Source organism: Curcuma longa, chromosome 4 (assembly GCF_044706935.1).
Source record: "Curcuma longa cultivar G26 ecotype Majalengka, Jawa Barat chromosome 4, ITB_CL_G26_1.1, whole genome shotgun sequence".
NCBI classification, from domain to species: domain Eukaryota; kingdom Viridiplantae; phylum Streptophyta; class Magnoliopsida; order Zingiberales; family Zingiberaceae; genus Curcuma; species Curcuma longa.
In genome coordinates this window covers 11,724,550-11,736,742 of record NC_133864.1, presented here as the reverse complement: position 1 = coordinate 11,736,742, position 12,193 = coordinate 11,724,550, and the positions used below count along the sequence as shown (strand labels likewise).

The 12,193-nt window shown below is 39.0% G+C and overlaps 3 protein-coding genes across 3 annotated transcripts in view; 2 read left to right on the top strand and 1 right to left on the bottom strand.

The window, feature by feature from the left end:
- Nucleotides 1–1,217: 1,217 nt before the first annotated feature.
- LOC141827086 (putative disease resistance protein At1g61300) lies at nucleotides 1,218–3,878 on the top strand. Its single transcript, XM_074714358.1, has one exon. It carries the CDS (start codon nucleotides 1,218–1,220, stop codon nucleotides 3,876–3,878), a length of 2,661 nt encoding a protein of 886 aa, XP_074570459.1.
- Nucleotides 3,879–4,406: 528 nt separating this feature from the next.
- LOC141828632 (uncharacterized) lies at nucleotides 4,407–6,909 on the bottom strand. Its single transcript, XM_074716093.1, has 3 exons — nucleotides 6,373–6,909; nucleotides 4,793–4,902; nucleotides 4,407–4,708 (listed from the first exon to the last, which is right to left on the bottom strand). The coding sequence occupies exons 1-3, from the start codon at nucleotides 6,816–6,818 to the stop codon at nucleotides 4,407–4,409; spliced, it is 858 nt and encodes a 285-aa protein (XP_074572194.1). The 5' UTR covers nucleotides 6,819–6,909.
- Nucleotides 6,910–8,184: 1,275 nt separating this feature from the next.
- LOC141828474 (histone deacetylase 2) overlaps nucleotides 8,185–12,193 on the top strand; it is a 9,236-nt gene continuing 5,227 nt past the window's right edge. Inside the window, exons 1-8 of the mRNA XM_074715906.1 lie at nucleotides 8,185–8,336; nucleotides 8,412–8,467; nucleotides 10,460–10,577; nucleotides 10,656–10,718; nucleotides 11,507–11,575; nucleotides 11,648–11,814; nucleotides 11,925–11,989; nucleotides 12,078–12,124. Coding sequence (XP_074572007.1) covers nucleotides 8,217–8,336; nucleotides 8,412–8,467; nucleotides 10,460–10,577; nucleotides 10,656–10,718; nucleotides 11,507–11,575; nucleotides 11,648–11,814; nucleotides 11,925–11,989; nucleotides 12,078–12,124 — 705 coding nt within the window. The 5' untranslated portion in view covers nucleotides 8,185–8,216. The remainder of the gene's footprint in view (nucleotides 8,337–8,411; nucleotides 8,468–10,459; nucleotides 10,578–10,655; nucleotides 10,719–11,506; nucleotides 11,576–11,647; nucleotides 11,815–11,924; nucleotides 11,990–12,077; nucleotides 12,125–12,193) is intronic.

Genomic DNA, 12,193 nt, shown 5'->3' with positions numbered 1-12,193 from the left:
GATGATTATATTGATCGAGATGTCTCTCAAAATTGGTTTTCAAATAAACTACAGAGTCAATTTATAATCGACAGTCAAAAATTGATCATGAACAGTATGTTCTCAATTGTAGTTTTTTGATTTATCTTCTCACAAATGATCATGTAGTCAATTGTGTGAAATCGCTGAGATGACGAATTTCATCTTTTACATAAAAGAAATAGAAGAATTTTTTTGAAAAAAAAAATAATTAATGATAAATCTCAGTTAGCCTCATTAACTATACCTGAGGATGACCGGCTCAGTGCACGGAAGTTTCCCTCAGGGTAAATCGGAAAGTGTACGCAGCGGCCAGCCTAGACACTCAGCATCTTTTGATTGCGCTCTCCATTTGAAGGAAAGTTGATGCAATTATGTCATAGCTATAGCCGTCAAGTTGAGTTAGGTTCGTCGGATTGACCCGCCCCGCCCCGCCAAGTAATTTAGGCCGATTGTGTTGAAATTTTATCAACCTATTTTAAGATGGGTTTAGATGAGTTGACCCGTCTAGGTCCGCAATCCGCGTGGATTGGCCCGTGGATTAAAAAAGTTTATTTATTTATTTTAAATTTTAAAATTAAAATAGAAAACTAAATGAATTAGTGAGTTTCATCCATTTAAATTATAATTTAAATTTAAAAATTATAATTTAAATTTAAAATTTTCAACTTAATCAATTTAAATTATTTAATATTTTTAATTTTTTATTTTTTAATAGGCCCGTGGATTGGCCCGTCTAACCTGCGGCCGGCCTTGAGTTGAGTTGGGTTGGAGATTTCCCAACCCATCAAGTTGGTAGGTTGGCCCGCCCCGCCCCGCCCCGCCATGGGTTGGCCCGCCCCATCATGAGTTGATCCGTTTGACAGCTCTAGCCATAGTTGAGGATCGAAACCTAGATATTTAGGTAACAACCTGAATGTCCTACCGGGTTATCATACCCTGGAGATTAAAATAATAATAATAATTAATGCTCGTACAGACGGTGGAACTAATAAGCAAGTTCCATGCCCCCATCGCATTGATGAAAACACAACGAAAGAAAAAGAAAAAGTAAAGGACAAAACTGAAGCAAGCTTCCCCTTCCCCTTTGCTTTCACGCAGAGAAAACTCCGATTCCTCCTGCGACACAAGATTGCGGCTGGAAACGTCTTCTCCTAGCTCTATCATTCATCGTCTACTGCTCAACTTCTCCAGCAAAAATGGCCGATGTCATTTCAGGCATCACTTCACTCTTCACTTGTCTCAAGGATTGCTGCTTCCAGTCTTGCAACTACATCGTGTCATACGAGGGAGCCATCTCCTCCTTGGCCGCAGAGCTCGCCCAACTCAAGAGCAAACGCGAGGATATCAAGAGGCGAATCGAGGCAGCCGAAAGGGATGGGCTCAATCCAAAGCGAGAAGTCCTCGGCTGGCTTGAATCCGTCGAAGCCCTCGCTTCGGATGCTGAAATCATAAACGCCTCGTACCGCCGGATGTTCAAGTGTCTCTGCAACTTTCCGGTCAATGTGTGCTCCAGCTACCCCCTCAGAAGCAAAGCTGAGGCGGCGCTTACGACGGCGGCCGACCTAAAGGAGAAGGCCGGAGAGTTCGCCGACGTGGCTGACGACCTGGACGTCGATCGCGTTCTCGAGATGCCGAATCCTAAAACTGTCGGCATGGATACAGCGCTGGAGGCACTGCAAGGCCATGCGAGAAATGACGACGTCAGCATCATTGGGATCCACGGCATGGGCGGCGTCGGCAAGACGGCACTTTTGAGGAGATTCAACAATGATTTCGCAGAAAAGGAACTGGACAATCTGGATGTCGTCATCTACCTCGAGTTATCGACGGGGTACAAAGTGGAGGAGCTCCAGAAGTTCCTCTTCGATCGATTGAAACTCACATGGAAAGACGAGGCGCCGCCGAGGAACAGAGCCGACCGCCTTTTCCGAGTGCTGAGCAAGATGAGATTTTTACTGTTGCTGGATAACGTATGGGAGCCCTTGAACTGCCAGATCGTGGGAATTCCACTTCCCCAGCCGCCGTCCAAAAGCAAAATCGTGTTCGCCAGCCGCATGGAGGAGGTCTGCAGCCGCATGGGCGCAGAGAAGACGATCAAACTGGAATGTTTATCGGAGGAGGAGGCTTGGGATCTCTTCAGATTCAACGCAAAGCTGGAGCTTGCCAGCACCAACGGATTGATACTGAATCTGGCGAGAGCTATGGCCCAACAGTGCGCCGGCTTGCCGGCGGCGCTCATCACCGTGGCGCAACCAATGGCGAGCAAAAGGACGATCGCGGAGTGGAGGCATGTGCTGGCCATCATGAAGGAGACTCCTTTTCAGCTTCCAGGAATGGAGGACCATGTCTATCATCCTCTCAAACTCTCCTACGACCGTCTGAGCGACACATTGCGAACGTGCGCGTCCTACTTCGCTCTGGTGCAGGAAGGATGCTGGCTGAGCAAATTCTACGTTAGGGAGCTCTGGATCGGCGAAGGTTTCATCGACGACTTCGAGAAGTTGTCAGATACTGTAGACAAAGCATCATATCTTCTCGGAATGCTACTCGCGGCGTCCCTGATTCAAAGAATCGACGGCGAGTACTTCAAAATGCACCCTATGGTTCGCTCCATGATACGGTGGATGGAATGCGATTGTGGGAAGAAGGAGAGCAAATGGCTGATAGGAGATCGACATGGTCTTGCAGAAGCACCTGGAGCCGAGAAGTGGAGAGTCGCCGAGAGGATATCTTTGGGCTGGAACAACATAACTGTTCTTCCCGACGAGCCTCAGTGCCCTGACTTGATCTACTTGCATCTCCGAAACAATCATCCTCTCAAGAACATACCCAATGAGTTTTTCTCCCACATGCCTTGTCTCAGAGTCCTGGATCTTCAGCAGACTTCCATAGAAGAGCTTCCACCAGGGATTGGCAATCTTTCCCAGCTCCAATTGCTTGATTTGTCCAGCACTAGGATTGCGTCTCTGCCGAGGGATATTCAAGCTCTGGTGAATCTCAGATATTTGGCGTTGTCATCAACTACACATTTGAGAAGCATTCCTGGCGCAGTCATTCCTTGTCTTCACCAACTGCAATGGCTGAATTTGTACAACAGTTACAGTCGGTGGAGGGTGATGGGAGCCCTGCAATTGGACGGAGAGGGGATACTTCTCGACGAGGTAGAAAGCTTGAAGAAATTGAAGGTTCTTGGCATCACCATGAGCTCAGTAACTGCTCTTCGAAGATTCTGCGAGTCGCAAAGGCTTGCAGCCGCTGTGCATTGGCTCCAGATCGAAGGCTGCGGAGGCTTGGCGAGTCTCGACATTCCATCTACTTACTGTCTTGGAGAAAACATGCAGAACATGGTACAAATCCGACTCCATGCCATGACTGATCTTGAAGAGGTAATCATTGGTGGTGATCTTCATGTGCGCAATGCTCTGTCGTGCCTTGAATACCTTCGTCTCTTGGCTCTCCCAAAAGCTAAGATTATCTGGAAGAGCAGGTGTTTGGAGAATCTACTTGAGCTGGAAATTGAAGATTGCAATGCAATTGATCGGCTAATGAAGGTGGTAGACAACACAACTAATTCTACAGAGACTATTACAATCTTCCCTAGACTAAGAAAAATTGTGCTTCGAAAGCTACCGGAGTTGGAGAGTTTGAGTGACGGAGATCGAATAATAGCATTTCCTTCCCTGAAGACCATGGAAGTTAGGAATTGCCCCAAGCTAAAGAAGCTGACATTGGTTGCTGAAAACCTGACAGAGATCAAATGTGACAGAGAATGGCGGGATGAGCTAGATTGGTCAGATGAAAGAACATTGTCCTTCCAAAAACTCTTCGAGGGAGCGGATCGAAGAATCATTGTCTAGATTGGTGAGTTTTTTCTGGTTGCAGTGTTCTTTTGAGAGAACTATATCTGCATGACTAATAGAATCTAGTAACACTTGCTAATAGAATCTATCACAATCTCTGAATCACACAAGTTTTCTTCACCTATTTGTATGAATCTATCACATACTGCGTAGAGATATGAATCCTCTATAAATACAATTTGTTTCTCAAAATAACTCTGCCTTTACTCGTCACAATTGACTTACAGAATGGGAAACAAGAAAAATCTTGATCTCTATGTTGTAGAACTGCATGAGTATCTTGTGTATAAGAAATATTGTGAGTAAAAAGTATTAGTCTCGGATCAATTGGATGTGTCACTGTCATAATAGATGAAGCATTTCTTTAATTCCTTCATTTTGCCATGTTCATTATTTCTTTTATTTATTTATTTTATTATAAAAAATATGATTTAATTTGAATTGCCTAAAATCCATTATTATGCCCTAAAATACATTCTTATAGATAGAACTATGATCATTAGTTCACCTTCAATGAAATATAACCTACTTAGCCATGAAGCGAAAGCTAGATGCTAGATCGGAGAAGGCCCTCAAAATTTCCTCGTGCACACTCTTGTCGTTGAATTCTAAATAGTGCATGAGAAGTTCCTCCATGAAACTCGACTCCACTATTTTCTCCCCCTCTTCCTCTTGTTGCTTCGCATCCATCATCTCCAACATTGATTGACGAAAATCATTGTATGGGTCCTTTGATAACATAGTCATAGCATTGCTACGATGATCATCATGGTGTTCGGGTTCCAAACCGTTATTAGATTGTCGTCGACTCTGGCCTACAACTTGAGCTTCCAAGGACACCGAAAATCAATCTTAATTTAGCATCAAAGTAAATAATAAAAAGTTTTAAAAAAAAAAAAACATGTTCTCACCCTTTCTATTACTTTCGTTGATAGCCTTTGATACTCTATGTAGGCCTTCAACACGAGAGATTTTATTTGTCGCAACGGTAGAATTGAGATCATCTTCGGAGCCAACAGATCTTGTTTTTCGATATTTACAACAGAATCTTAAGCACATTTTGCAACAAGATGTTGAACTAGCAATGGTGTGTTCCTAAAATTTTGAGATATTTTCCCCCTTGGGGATATATGGTCTTATAAAGAGATAAAGAAGATCCAATTAAGTGTGCCAAAGGTTTAGGGGGAATGTTTAGAACTAGAGAACAAGAAAGATGGATAGAAAATGTATAGATTTAGTTAGGGTTCGAGAAGAATGGCTCAATAGGAGATGAATTTAGTTTTTATTGGAAGATTTTAATTGTAAGTTCATTGAATCGATGAGAGAGAAAAAACAGAAACATTAATTAAATTGATAGGATAATAAATTTAATATTACTTTATGATTGATTTGTTTTTGAAAATTTATTTTAAAGTTCAAAAATAGTATAAGGTCCAAAATTTGCAAATTCTTTTATAATAGATATACTAATGTTTTTCATATATATAAATAATGTGTTTTACTATATACTTATCACTGATTTGATAAGAACAAATTTGTATAAAAATATTATTCATAACAAATTATACATTATTTAACAATTCTATACTTAACTCCCTCGTGATGAATTAATCTTGTCTGGCTAGATTTGAAGTCCGAATGAAGAAGAAGAGTGGTGTAGATTGTCAAAATATTAATACTTATTTATTTTCATTGATAATATAAATAATTTTGAGTTCATAAATAAAGTTTAATACTAATAAGATATTCTTTTAATATAATTTTTAAATAAGGTTTTTTTATGATAATAAAAATAATTTTCATCCACAAATTTAATTATTTTAGAATTGTGGGCCGATCTACTAGGACTTCGCTCAATTAGATGGTAGCCCGGTTCATTCATATAATTATATTTTAAGCTCCACCGACCATGCTATTTTTCATAATTGTTTTCATTAAATAGAGAATATATATGTTCTATGGAGAACTAAAAAATCCACCAATGATCCTACTATTGAATCATGCACCAAGGACCATTGAATCATGCACCAGGGACATATCCATAACTTTGTAGTTCCTACAATATGTTGTTAATTTACTAAATTATTCAATAAAATAAAAAATTTGATAATCTCTATTATAAAAAGGATAATTCGATATATAAAACTCTCATCAATATGAAATCTTCAATAAAAATTTATCATACACAATATTATTCTACTTTGCAAGACTATTTTCTTAATTCAAACTCAGGATCACCAACAATTTTACAACAAATGAACAGTATAATACTTTTATAAATTTGTTATTTTTTTTAATTTTTAAGTTTTATAAGTTCAGTTATTAAATTTAACAAAATGAATTAGTGACAAAATAGTTTATAGAGGCTAACCAACAATTTTATTTTACATAATCCTTTGTTTTAACCCACACACTTACACACCCTGAAAGATAGAGGAGCTAGCTACGCTACGAATCAACGAGCACAAGACACAGCGGCAATATAAATCACTGCTTCTCCTCCTCGCGCCTATCGAACAAGAAGAGGCCGCAAAATCCGCCCACCGCCACACTGGCGGCCATCACCCAAATGAGGGCCCCCAGAGCCGCCGGCAGGACCGACGACACCCTGAAGCTGAACGCCAGCATGAGCGCCGCCGCCAGCGCCCAGATCACCGCCTTCAGCCTCTGCCTCTGCTCCGCCGTGCCCTCCCCCGTCGCAGCCCGCTCGAACCTGCCGATGCAGTAGAAGAGAGCCAGGAGGTCGGAGTAGGAGAACAGCACGAAGCCCAAACTCCAGGGATCGCCGCGAGCCCTGTAACCGTAGACTGCGGCGCTGGCGCTGAGGTAGAGCAGGGGAAACACGGACAGCCAAGTGCGGCGGCGGGGGGCGTCGACGGGGCGTTCCGGCCCCGGCGGTTCGCTGCCGTGATCATCTTGCTTATTTCTTCCTGCCATCGCAGCAACTAGACGACTCTGGAAAAGTTTCCAGAATTAACCTACCAGGATTTAGATTCATGTCGAATGCCCTTATAAAAACTGTCGGTTGACCGACTATGTCGGTTGACCTATGTCGGTTGAATTTAAAGTCATTTATCTGAGAGCGAAAAACCTTAAAATCTAAATCCTAAACTCTCCACGTTTAAAAATATTTATCGTGGAAAACCGTTTGTAATTTGAAAGCTAATGGCGGCAACCCGTGGGCGGCGGCCGTATTCAAAAACTAACAAAAGCTGGTTGACCAAAGGAGTAATTGCTTGGCGACAAAGCAACGCCACAATTTCGCAGAAATTTCACGCAAATTTCCATTGAACATTCTCTTCATTTTATGATTTTCTTCTTTTTTTAAAAAAAAATCTAACTTTTTATATTATATTTCTGATTTTTAAATATTATTTAAATATATTTTAAGATAACATGGACAAGTATCTATCCATTCACTCAACCAAAATGACCAAGTAGTTCGATTTTAGCTGAGCTAACGTGACGAGTAAGTGCTACGCGTTCATGCATGACTCATTAATTTTATTTATGATATTGTCAAATTAAAATGCTATAATTGCTACCTAATCCTTTTTCCAACTATGCAATCAAGTGCCTTGTCTTCTTCGCTTGCCATGTCTAAATTCAATTCTCTTAATTGTGTTTCCATTATTTGAAATTATCAATGTCATTATGGATAAAGTTGAAAATAATATGTTACTTGACATTTAATTTATTTGATATTGAACATAGTGACCCAATGGTTATCACGATTGAATGAATAATAGTCTACGACAACATGAAGAAGATATCTAGAGTCAATAGAAAAGCTAGCGTACTTCTTACTCGATTGTTACCAATTCAATGAAGCCATAAGTTCTCATAGCTAAACTTCCTACAAGATAAAATTGTGCTCTAAACTTATCCATAGATACATGTGATATGTTTACGATTAAACTAGATTTTATGGCATCAATCAATATCATAGGTAGGCATAATGTTGACGGAAACATGTGTTGTATTTAACTAATAAAAAAATCAGATCAAATTTGAATAATTATTTTAATAATTTAATTCATCTTAAATTAAATTTGATTTTGTTGAATTATTTTATTAAATAAATTTGAACACGGCATTATTTCTGAATCTTGTTAAGACTTGATTTTGATCGGGCTAAGTCATCTTTGCCCTATTCAACTTGTGGACCGGGCTTACCTGAGTCGACTCCTCTCGAGCAGTCCGGCCCGATTGTCAAGAGCTGATGCGATCGGGCGGGACCCGTAACAGTCTCAGCTGTGCTAAGCCACATCGTTGCGCCGTCTTCCTCCTCCTCCTTAGTCTCGCCGCTTTGATTCGCGTTCCTCTGCGCCAGCGATGCCGCCCGCCTCCCCCTCTTCTCCCGGCGCTTCCGCCAGCCCATCGACGGCCGCCGAGAGTCTGCGGAACAGCCGGATCCTCGCCAGCAAGCTCTACTTGGACGTGCCCGCCTCAAAGGTCTCCATCCCATGCTAGCTTCCTTCCCGTGACTACCCTTCTTTGTTTGCTTAGAAAAATTGGTGCGCGTCTCAGGTGCCACTCGTCTACTCGTCTTCCTACAACATCGCGTTTTTTGGAATCGAGAAATTGTAAGCAAACTACAACTGTCCTTGTACGTTTTCCAGCGCTTTCGGAATCTGAATGCTAATTGGTGTTCACCTTTGTTAGAGAAAGTTGGGTTTTAGGGCTACGATGAACGTCTTCTTCAGACCATCTTAGAATCGAAGTTGGAAAGCTATCACAATAGGATTTTATTTTTGGTTTTACTATAGTTTAAGCTCTTGCCAGTGAATGGGGTTAATGAATTCGACATTGTAGGTGATTATTTGAACTTGTTATTCCACGAAAATTGGTCACGTGACCAAATTTAGGGAGTTATTTTTGTAAAATGTTCTGGACGTATTGTTTAATGTAAAGAATTTACTAGTTTAAATTAAAAAAAATTATTTTTTGTATTCTTAATTGAGAGGAAAATACAGTTGTAGTATTAGGAAGAGAAAATTACATCAATTAATCATAGCCCCAATAGAATGTGTAGTGACGTTCATACGTGGCCAGACCTGTATATTAGAACACTTTCCTTTGATGGATTGAAGAGGGAAATGAAGGTGTATTTTTACATTTCTCTATATAATGATCGAGTACATTGTCTAGACATAATACATTGTCTAATGACATAATAATACAATTTATGGGAACTAATCTTATATATATATATATATATATATATATATATTCTGGCATACTCAATCATTAGTCTTATAAAATAATGAAGATATATCTGTAAAAGGATAAGGGTCCTATCTAACATGATTCTGAGAAGTTTTTCTCCCTTTTACTTCTTTGTTTGCCACATGAATACTTCTCTAGCTAGAAATAGATCTACTATCCGTGGCTGTGTTCCACGGTTTCTTTATTAGTGACATGGACTGACCTACTAGCTGTATGCTGTGTCCAATTGGTGCAAAGTGAAGGCTCCTAAAAAAGCAGGCTCATCTCTAATAAAAGAGAATTTTATATGAATTGTCTTTACCTGACTTTCATTGGCTGGCTTTGTACCATAATGTTCCTCTTTCATGCGATTGGAAAGCTTCACTATGCATGAGCAGGTGTTATTTGAGATACTGCTATGAATGATCATAAGGTGCTGTACATGAGCTTGAGTTTTTAGAATAATGTCGCCAATAAATGTCATCACTAAAGAAGAAAGTTATAACATCATCTATCTCTTCGATTTATTTTTTACCTTGTTAAAACTATGACTGTAATATAGTAGACACATGGTAATCTATGTTGCTTGCCGTTCAGACCATGTAAAAGTTGAATATATTGCTAGACAGACTATTAAAATTTTCAAATGCTGAAATAAGTTTTTGGGGGTATTTCAATCATGTAGGTACTTTGTGTAGAAAACCTCTCAGATCCATGGACTACATTCTAGGAACTTTAAAATGCTACTTTATATCTGAATATGAGGGAACGAGTAGTAGGAAAGATGTAGGAATAGACTATTGTCCATCTCTTGGATTTTATTTTTTACCTTGTTAAACTCATGACTGTTCTACACCACCTGTCTATAGACAATGCAAAAGTTGAATTTGTGCATGATAGAGTCTTTAAATTCTTCAAAAGGTCAAGGCTTTGGGATATTTCGATCATGTAGGTACAGTGTGTAGGAAACCTCTCAGGTTCTTCAGCTACGTTCTAGGAACTCCAAATGGTATCTTAAATATCGTTGTATACAAATATGAGGGAACAAGTTGTAGGAAAGATATAGAAATAGACCTGCCATTTATGGTTTCTAACTTTAACTTGAGGTTGACCAAGATGTTTGTGAGAAACAAAAGAGAGGAATTGCACTTTTTTTCCTTTCCTTTCTCCTAGTTTCTCTCCAAATAAACAGAAAAAGAAGCAACTTCTCACATTTCTCCTTTATTCCTCTTTGCATATCTGATTTTCAAGCTACAGGATCTAAAGGATGCAAAAGGACCATCTCGTTCTTCATTGAAGAGTTTCTTCTTTCCTAGAAAATTAATCTGTAATAACTCTCAGTTGTTACAATTTTAATTAATTTAATGCAGGCATCCGTTTGATTCTTCTAAATGGGGCCGGATTTGCCAATTCTTAGTTAAAGAGGGTTACTTAGTCATGAATAAAATTGTAGAACCACTAGAAGCTTCAGAAGAAGACCTATTGGTGGTAAGCTTATCACAATACAGAAGACATATATCAACCTTTGCCTTCTTTGAGTACATGTACTAATGTACCTACAATCAGGTGCACTCAGAAACGTATTTGAGCAGTCTAAAAAGTAGTTTGACTGTTGCCACTATTACTGAGGTAAATTTTTTCCATTTGTTAAGAATTATTGTCCTAGGCAATGATAATTTCAACCATCTTTAAATGCCAGTGCCAATTTATACTCCAAACTCTCTTTGTGCTATGAACCTCTTAATATTGTGTGTGAACTTATTCTATGCTTGCTGATAAGAATACAACCAATGAAGCTTCATAATCCTAGTTATCAAATTGTACATTTTTAGTTATTAGAGCTAAGAATGCTATTCTTATTCACTATTTACAAATGGAACATATCAGGAAAGCCGGTACCAAAAGAACTGCATCTATTTTGAATCTTCCTTGGAAATTGTTATGCAAGCCGTCTTCATGGTGAATTCAATTTTAGTAAATTAAATCAATTCAGCGCTGCAACTAAATTCGTTTACAAGAAGGGTAGTGCCTTAATAGTGTGGAACTAAGCATTCCATGTAGAATATATTAGTGCTTTTCACAATTTGTACATAGCATATTAAATAATGAACTGTCTTGCTGGTCTGGTTGTTGTAAAAAATTGTTTCGTTCATGTAAAATTTCATTTACTATATTCAGTTTTGTCTAAACTGTGTTTTGAACAAGTCTAAGTTAGTTTGGTTTTTGAAAATATGTTAATAAGGACCATATATGACTCAACCCGAGTCTTTATAGTGGATATCATTCTCTCTTTCCACAGTATTTTTTTAAAAAGTTTTAGAGTAAATGTTTGTTTGTTATGCTTACAAAGTAAGTTAGCAGAGGTTAGAATTGACTCAACATTTAATGGTTTAAATAATTAATTTAATCCATCCCAGCTCGCCCCTGTTGCAATGCTGCCTAACTGCATCTTGCAGAAAAAAGTGCTTCACCCATTTCGCATGCAGGTTACTGTTACTGTACTTGGCCTGCTTTATTATCATATACAACGAAACATGCTCCAATTTTCATATACACAGGTGGGAGGTTCCATTGTAGCAGTGAAACTTGCTAAAGAGCGAGGTTGGGCTATCAATATTGGTGGTGGTTTCCATCATTGTTCAGCAGAAAAAGGAGGTGGCTTTTGTGCATATGCTGACATTTCTCTTTGCATTCACTTTGCCTTCGTTCGTTTGAATATTACTAGGTGGGAGGCTTGCTTGCAGATAGTTCATCTGTGACTTTCTTGAGAAGTACATTTGCAACAGAGAGCTTAAAACAAAATAATGTTTTTGGTATTTCTTGTAAACATTGCAGAGTGATGATTATTGATCTTGACGCCCACCAAGGAAATGGCCATGAAATAGACTTCTCAAATGACAGTATGTGTCTCTTCCATTGAGCATATCTGCATATGTTCAAGTCATTGATTTGTCCTTTTATCACTTTCTTTTTTTTTATCACTTGTAGGAAGGGTTTATATTTTGGACATGTACAATGCTGGTATTTATCCATTTGTGAGTATTTCTATTTACCTACTGCATTTTAGGTTTGTATATGTTACCAAGACACTACTAGTTGCAAAT